The sequence below is a fragment of the Theobroma umbraticum genome, unplaced genomic scaffold (assembly GCF_002168275.2).
Source record: "Theobroma umbraticum cultivar Fairchild unplaced genomic scaffold, ASM216827v3 scaffold_44.0, whole genome shotgun sequence".
Taxonomy (NCBI): Eukaryota; Viridiplantae; Streptophyta; class Magnoliopsida; order Malvales; family Malvaceae; genus Theobroma; species Theobroma umbraticum.
The window spans coordinates 11,949,495-11,959,017 of NW_018397255.1; the positions used below are offsets into that span (position 1 = coordinate 11,949,495).

At 35.0% G+C, this 9,523-nt stretch overlaps 1 protein-coding gene across 1 annotated transcript; it reads left to right on the plus strand.

Moving 5' to 3' along the window:
* On the plus strand, positions 1–393 carry LOC110429374 (vinorine hydroxylase-like). The gene has a single exon (XM_021445389.2). It carries the CDS (start codon positions 1–3, stop codon positions 391–393), a length of 393 nt encoding a protein of 130 aa, XP_021301064.1.
* The last annotated feature ends 9,130 nt before the right edge of the window (positions 394–9,523 follow it).

The window sequence follows — 9,523 nt, forward strand, 5'->3', positions numbered from 1 at the left end:
ATGGAAGATTGTCGTATTAGCCGCTACGACATTCCAAAGGGCACTCGTTTGTTTGTGAATGTATGGAAGTTGCAACGAGACCCACGAATTTGGTCGAATCCTGAGGAGTTTGAGCCCGAAAGATTTCTCACAAGCCATCAAAACGTGGATATTCTGGGCCAACATTTTGAGCTGATTCCTTTTGGTTCTGGTAGACGATCTTGCCCAGGGATGAGTTGGGCATTGCAAGTGATACGCTTGACAATTGCTCGCTTGCTTCAAGGATTTGATTTAGCAACACCCTTAAATGCTCCAGTGGATATGACTGAAGAGCCAGGAGGCAACATGCCCAAGGCAACTCCTCTTCAACTTGTCCTCACTCCTCGCCTTCCCGATCATCTTTATCAACTCTAGGTGTAACGTAATATCATCCAATAGTTAATATCAAGCCTCTTAGATATGCACCGGTAATATTATGATGCGAGTAATGTAACATATGAATAACGCAGGCCAGTGTTGTCCCTTTCCTTTCTTTGTTCTGAGGCTAGCCGGATTGTCAGAATAATATATGCCGGCTTTTCTTTTTTTTTGGTACATAATATGCAGGCCACTTTGTAATCATGTATTATGTGTATACCTTGGACTGCGCTCTGAATGCGAGAGAGTTATAGTAATGACATTTGTCCATGGGAAGGGTAACTAAGCGCCTGACTTCTAGCTTCAGCAACAGCTCACTACTCTACCAGCCATATAACTGAGCCCAATGTTTTACAACAGAATTCTTGACTTGTCTTTCACTTTTATTATTATTTCCTACCTTCTATTTCTCTTTTGTTTGCGCTTTTAATCTCTTTAAGCACTTTGCAATATGCAATTGCAAAATGTATTTTAAGAAATCATGACATGTCAGCATTCAAACTGATTCAATTTAAAGATTAAAAAACATATCAAGTACTTCAATACGAGGGTAATACAATAAATTTACTTGCATTATAAACATAGAATTAAAAAAAAGTAGTCCATTACTATGGAAGGAATAACTGAAAAACTTTATGTATAAATGATTTATACTCATCCATGATCTAATATAGTAGGAATTTAAAACACAGAGCGTATCTGATTTATGATCCATGATCGATAGTTTAATAGTGGAAATAATACTGACCAGATTAACTGGTGGTATTTAGTGCACTAGGATCTTCCTCTCTTTTTCTTTATGACTTTCTAATAGGTGAGATTTTTATATTATTGTTCACAAGAGAGGGGACTTAGCCTTACTTTTATATGATGAATTTCTAATCTCACTCATCATAGGATTTAGGGCTTTCTATACAAGCTTATGCTTTTAAGCCCACTTATAACATTAGAGTCTAGCCCACTTTATTAGATCATAACATGGACTATAATATTGTCCCTTTATAAAGACCAAATTATGCTAGCCTAATTTTGACAAAATACAAAAATAAATAATGTAAGTCCACTCAAAGATTTTACTAGAAAATTTAACAATCTCCCACTTGCAATACAATATTTAAATTTAAATTTTAAAAACAAAATTCTTGAAATCAACGCAAGCTAAGACAACCAAAAACTTTATGAGCCTAATTTTGAAAACAAATTGGTCTTGAGACTACGCCAAGTACCGTTTTGTTCAATAAACTTTTGTGATATATAAAAACAAAAACAACTACATCTACAAAGATATAGCACCAACTATAATCTTATCGATATGAACTCAATGTGGTGGTGTAGCAATGATTAACAATACTTCCTTAATGATCTATATTAATGTGTTGTATTCTTTTGTTAGTCACTTTATTCTTTACTTTATTCAGCCAATGCTTGCAGGAGATATCCTTTATGGTTTATTTAGTAAACCTATATTTCTGCGTTAAATATTTGTAGATATACTTTATGTGTCAAAGACATGCCCTTAAGGCTGTAAATTTATGCCCCAACCTATGCTTAAGACTGAGACATGTCTTAAGTCTGCATATATGTAAATACGTATATACGTACATAGAATCTTTATGACTAAATATCATTAAATAATCATTATTCATAATAAATCCATACATATCATCAAAGATGTATTCCAAACAATTGTGCAGAAAGTACAAAATAATGTCAAATCCTCCCACTAACCAAGTACATTAATAAACTCCTCAATGCTCATGTCAAATATGTTTCTTGATATTGACAAGGCACAACCAGTTAGTCAAAGGTCAACTATCTTATCATCAATATAAATATACTTTACTAAAATGTCACCTTTTTTCTATAAATTCTTTAATTGTGTAATATTTTATCTTTATATGCTTAGTGTCACGTATTATGCTTCTTTACTTAAGTGTGCGATAGTTTGTGCAACACTTGAGTCGACCCTTCCACGTAAGCTAGTCAATAACTCGTTTATATCTAATCAAACATCAACAATAGCAACAAATTAGACTAAGGGCGATGCACATCAAAATCATAAGGCATACCAAATGCCAAATATGCAACCACCGAAGCCACATAAAGGAAGATGTCTTATTAATATGAAAATGAGTACAAAAGGACCAAGACACTCAGCCTTAGATGATTTGCAACAAACATATCTTTACCTATAAGGTAGCCCAATAATCTGTCGACTGCTTACGCCTATAAAAAGTTTATGAAGATTTTGGAAGTATTTCACCTATAGCCATTACAATGATTAAGATGGGGACATCCATTTCCTAAATGGTCTTCCCGTTAAAGACTTAACAAGAATTTCTATAAGTGTCACTAAGTGCCATTACAATGTTTGAAAGGGAGACATTTGCCTTGGAAGTACAAAAGACTTAAACTCCAAAGGCATTCTATCTTGTCATGGCCCTATATAAGGTTGGCACATGACATCTTCCCCCACTTAATCTGTCGACATCCTCATTGACTAGTTGGCTTGGAATTCTTCAATCTTTTGCTTGACGAAGTAAAGATCGACTTTTTTCTCCTAGGTGATTTCATTCGACCCCAAACCTGCCTATCTCACTAAGTACTCTTATGTTGGTCTTTGGTTGATTATCATCATTTTCCCTGTAAGAGTCTCTTTTACTCTATGTTCTGATGGTGGCTTGGTACTAATGGCGGCTTTAATGGCTTGACTCTTTCTTGCATCTGTTGGATCTACATGGAACGATTTCAAGTTGCTGATGTGAAACATAAGCTGTACCTTCATCCACTTGAGCGGATCAATCTTGTAGGAAGTCTTCCCCACCGTAGCCATAATCGGTACTAGCCTTTCATACTTCCGCACTAATCTTCTATCTTTTTTCCTTAAAAATTGAGGTTGATCGGGTACCAACTTCTCTAGCACCAAGTCTCCCACCTTAATGTGTTACTCCCTTCGACCTTTATTTGCCCACTTTTTCATGCTGTTGGAGGCTTTCTTTAAATATGCTCTAGTAAATTTAGTGTTTTGTCTCCACTCTTTAGCAAAGTTAAATGCTTTGGGACTCTTATTGTTATAAGGTAAGGGGAAGTCTAGGTTGCTAACTGGTGATGACTTCGAAAGGGGTTTTATTACTGGTTGAGCTGTTTTGTGAATTGAAACATAGTTAAGCCACATCTAACAGGTTCAACCAATTCTTCTAGTTCACTTATACAAAGTGTCGTAGATATTCTTCTAGCAACCCATTGAAGCGTTCTGTCTGACCATCTATTTATAGGTGATAACCTAAAGAGATATTGAGTTCTGACCACAATAGCTTGAAAAACCCTTTCCAGAAGAAATCGATAAACCTTGGATCCCTAACATAGATAAAGCTATTAAGAATAAATACCCTAATATTTTACCACATGAAATTTGGTGAGCCATTTCTTCTGTGGATCCAAATTTTTGCGTCCGGGTGAATGTCGCGTACTTTGAGAAATGGTCCACCACAACCAGGATCACTGTCATATCTCCTACCTTGAGGAGTCTTACTATAAAGTCTAGAGAAATATTTTTTCATAATTTGGTTGGTACTAGTAAAAGTTCGAGCATTCCAGTCTGTCTTTATCTTTTCACTTTTTTTTGTTCGCAAATGAGACATGTCTTGGTATGATCCATCACATCTTACCCCATATAAGGCCAATAGTAACCTTATATTAGTAGTGAAATGGTCCACTGCTAGTTAGGATATCTTACCCAAAGGGTGTCGTAACATTTGCGTATCAACTTCTGCCTTAGTTCTCTTACTCTTGGAACAAATATGGATGGTCGTTTAGTTAATAAGAGTTTATTTTCCACCCAAAAGCAATTTGACTTTCCACTCTCCACCAATTTCAAAATGGCAATTGCTTAGGGATTTTGATGTAAGTTTTCTTCAATAAGATTATCGATATCTGTAGTTACTTTGCTGGCTGTCGTCAGTGAAATCACTTTGAGAGCTATGAATTTGACCTTCTTGTTGAGGGTGTCTGCCACATGATTCACCTTTCTGACTTTGTGTTCGAAAGAGAAATTAAACTCGCCCAAGAACTCCTACCATCTCGCTTACTTAGCTATAAGTTTTGGCTAAATGATGAAGTGACTTACAACGATGTTGTTTGTCTTAACTATGAATTGTGATCCAAACAAGTTGTGTTGTCGGGCTCGTAAACAATGAATCATTATTGGTAGTTCTTTCTCTTGTGCCATGTATCTCCTCTCAACTTCATTCAACTTACAACTTTCAAATGCAATGGATGTCCTTCTTGTAACAACACTCCTCCAAGGGCAAAGTTTGATGCATTTGTCTGTACCTTGAAAATTTTTTCAATATCGGGGAATGCTAAAACAAGGTTTGTCATCATCCCATCTTTTAAGCCGTCGAAAGCCACTTGGCACTATGGAGTCCATATCCATTTTTGCACCTTTTTTAGTAATTTTGTGAGTACTGCCATCCTTTTTGAATATCCTTCATTGAATCTTCAATATTAATTGGCTAGCCTTAAGAACGAATAAAGTTTAGTTGTATTTTTAAGGGTGGCCCATTCTTTGATAGCCTATACCTTTTGCATATCCATCCGAATGTGCCCCTATTCGATTATGTGACCAAGAAACTAAATTCGAGTTTGCGTAAATGCACATTTCTCTATTTTCACATATAACTGGTTGTCGGGCAACCTTTGGAAGACTTGCCATAAGTGCCTTTGATGCTTCTCCAAGGTTGAATTGTACATTACGATATCATCCAAGTAGATCACTGTGCACTTGTCTAAATAATCATGGAAAAGCTGATTGATCAACGTACAAAAGGTGGCAAGAGCATTTTAGTCCAAAAGGCATAACAAGAAATTCGAATGCACCATATCGTGTGACGTATGTGGCTTTTGGTTCATCTCCCTTGGAAACTTTTACTTAATGGTAGCCTGATCTCAAATATAATTTGGAGAACTAGTTTGCACGACTCAACTAGTCAAAGAGATTTGTTATAAGGGGAATTGGATATTTATTCTTGATTATGACTTTGTTCAATGCTTGGAAATCCACACACAACCGTAAACTCTCATCTTGCCATTTTTGAAAGAGTACTGAGGCCCCAAATGGTGCCTTAGATGGTCGGATGAATTTGGCTTGAATCAACTTGTCTGATTGCTTCTTTAGTTTTGCTAACTCTAGAAAAGCCATCTTATATACCCCTTTTGTACGTTGATCAACAGCTTTTTGATTGGGAGTAATTCTATCTCATGATCAACAACTTGGCAGGGTGGTAAGACCTTAGGTAGCTGTTCTGGCATCATATCCTGAAATTCTTCTGAAACTAGCCTTGGGTATTGGATCTATACTATCTCCACCTTTGTAGATGGGCATGGTCACATTAAGAAGGCTTTTCTTTCTTGATCCATTTCTTGAACTGAATAATTGATATAATCTTCTTCCTCCCATTCTTGGGTAGAATTGTAGTCGATATCACATATGGTTGTTCCTTGAAAAACATTAAATAACTCACAGTATGAAAAAGGATGGCTTGTGCTTTTAGCATAAAATCTAAGCCCAAGACAAAATCAAAGTCATCCATAGTGGCTATAGTCATGTTCACCATCCCTTCCCAAGAACCAATCTTAAGCTTTACGTCTTTGGAATTCCCCATAATAGCTGAAGCTAGTGAGTTGACTGCTTTCATCTGTCCAAAGTCTTTCTCAACTTTAAAACGCACCTCTTGGCCTTTCCCGGGGTGATGAAGGTGTCTAAGACCCCCATGTCAAGCATGGCTTTGGTTCTTTTCTCATTCAACAACACCTCTACATACATTAAACCCCGTTGGGGCTCTTTTTTATTCTTTTCTAATTACGCTTGTAAGGTGTTGTTGTTGATTTCTCATACAAGTGCACGTATGGTTAACAAGGAATATAATAATGAATATAGTATCATTCTCACAAAAAATTGTTTTAATTCCTATTATTAACTATTAAAACTATAACTCCCTAATCTTACCCAAACAATTAAAATTATAATTAAAACTAATAAAATAATAAACTAAAAATAAAACTAGTCTAAAATCTATTAGCAAAATTATTTTATTTAATTCGAGTGACTACCAGATCTCATATTATGATATCCCTCAATACTTCATCTAATTATTATCTCTCTTTTAACTTATTTTAATGGATTAAGTTGCTAACCTAAAATTCTAAATTATTTACAAGTATTTGTCGAGTTTTTCATAAAAATACCTCTTCCAATTAATTTACTATATATTTAGGCAAATTATATTAAAGAAAGATTCATTAATTTTGTGCTATAATTCTAGCTACATATGACTTATAGGTGTATATCTACCCTATATGCAAGTTAAACCATCTAATCAACAAAGTGCATTCGATCATACGCTATTCTATTCAAGGTCCACCCAAATCTCCTTTGTCAAGGTTTCACTTAGGTTTTCAATTTAATTTAATTGGTGATCAAGTAATTAAAAGCATTAAAAGCAGAATAAAATAAACAACTTAAATTTATCAAACATAAGTAAAAGAGAGATAAATAAATCAGACAACATATTGAGTTCAATCATAATCTTAGATTAAAAACTTAGTTTCCCATCAAGTCACACAACATCATCAAATTAAGTTTAAACAATAAAAACAAACTAAGAAAACAAAACAATAATGAAAAGATAAAACTCAAGAATTATAATCTTGATCTTCCAAGTCTTCTTGAATCGTTCAAAATCTTCTCAACTTCAATGACTTTGTAGCTTGATTCTCCATTGTCAATTTGGTGTTTCATTCTTTTTTCTTCTTCTTGAAAGTCCTCGAAAGTTTGTTTTTATAAGCTTTGAAGTTAGGCCAAGTTGCATGAAGAAAGAAGTCAATTCCAATCAGGATTTCCTCATCAGACTATGTGGGTCGCAGCCTTACCCAATTAATTAATAGAAATCATAATTGCTCTAAGATTGCTACAGTATGTCAATTTCAACAAAATTTTTGACCTCCTTTCATGCAAAACTTGGAGAAATGGTAAACATAGAAGTTGTAGATTTTTCTCTTATATTTTCAATGGTCCAAGAATTGATTCATTTAGAGCTCTGTATAGATAGTTATGTCTAAAATGCCGAAATATGTGCAATATAAGTCTGTACCTTGAAATTGCTTTTCTTCTTCCATTAAAATTCTTTTTTCATCAAACACCTACAAAAGCACAAATAAATCAGTAACAACCTATCTTAACCACAATAACATCAAATTAAGCTTAAAATTAACTAAGATTAGATTGACTCACTTAAATTAAGTAATTTAAAATAATTAAATAAAATTTACTAATTGTTATGTATTATTACAAGAACTAAGCTAAATTACTATTAAAATTAAGTCCAAACAACTCTATATCATAGAGTTATTAGGTTCTGAGGAAACAAATGGAACCCATTCGTGTCAACTCTTCCTCGGCTTCTTCGATTATGGTATGGGGTGGTGGTGTCTCAACATTAGCAGTGCATATAGCATTGAGAACTTATCAATGAGGACAATCAACTACTCGATGTGGTTTTTTGCATAGAAAACAAGATATCGGAGGTCGTAGCTTAAAGTTTCCTAACTTGTTTGTTCTCAATTAGGATGATTCTCTAGCAAGTGGTCTCCTATCACTTTCCCCACTCGAGGGTCTACTAAATCTCAGAAATTTTGTCCCACTATTCAAGCTAGAGTTACTGGTCTTGGATGGAAGGTCTTTCTTTTTGTTGAAATTTTCACTATAATTAGTATGGCACTCAATAGTCGTCATTGTCGAAGTCACATCCTATACTTTCTATTGCTATAACTCTGTCTTTACACATGGTTTTAGACTCTCTAGAAAATAAAATAGTTTATCATTTTCAGTCATATCCTTGATATCTAGCATTAGAGTAGAGAAATTCCTCACGAACTCCTGTATTGATCTCATTTGTGACAACTTTTGTGACTTCTATCATGCCATAAACTCAACATTCTCAGGGAAAATTAGTTCTTCAGTTCTTGCTTGAGGTCCACCTAAGTGTTGATGCGACACTTACCATTAATGAATTTGAAACGCCACCATAACTTCGCGTCCCCAACAAGATACATTGAAGCCATCGCGACTTTGTCCTCCTCCCACTTTGTGCACATAAATCGAAAATACTACTCCATATAAATAAAGAAGTTCTCCAACTCTTTAGCATCTTTGTCCCCTTCGTATCTCTTGGGCTTTGGCACTTTGGCCCTTTTACCTCAATCTTTTGAGTTTGCATTGGCATTACCTACAGTAATAACCAAAAAATTTACTTGAGCTTTCAATTCTCGCTTCGGAGGGTGTTCAACTCATCATTGGTCTCATCACTCAGGGCATTAATCATCTTGAAATATTCCCACTTGATTGTCTCAATTTCATCTATTCGCTCGTGTAGGATTATTTGAGCTTTTACTGTAGCCACCACAGCTTTTAAATCATCAATATTTTGATGGTCTTCTGGCAAACTCCGTGTGGTCACCATGTTTTCTCTTTAGCTTTGCACATCTCACTCATGCTCTAATACCAACTGTCACAAATTACACTCATTCGTTTAAGTATGTGATAGTCTATGCAATGCTTAAGTGGACGCTTCCACGCAAGCCAACTAATAACTCATTTATATCTGATCAAACATCAATAATAGCAACAAATTAGTCTAAGGCAATGCACATCGAAATCATAGGGTATACCGAATACCGTATATGCAACTACTAGAGCTAGATAAAGAAAAATTTTTATTAATATGAAAATGAGTACAAAGAGACCAAGACATGCCATTGTCAAGCCATAGGGGCAACCCTAGATGATTCGCTATAAACATCCCTTTACCATTGAGGCAGCCTAACAATTCGTAGAATGTTCACCTCTTATAAAAAGTTTACGAGATTTTATAAGTATTTCACCAATAGCCATTACAATGCTTGAGATGGGGACATCCCTTTCCTAAAGGGTCTTCCCTCTAAAGACTTAACAGGAATTTCAACAAATGTCACTAAGTGCCATTACAATGTTTGAAAAGAGGACATCTCCCTTAAAAGTACTAAAGACTTGAACTTTTAGGGAATTTTACCTTGTTATGGCCTTATACAA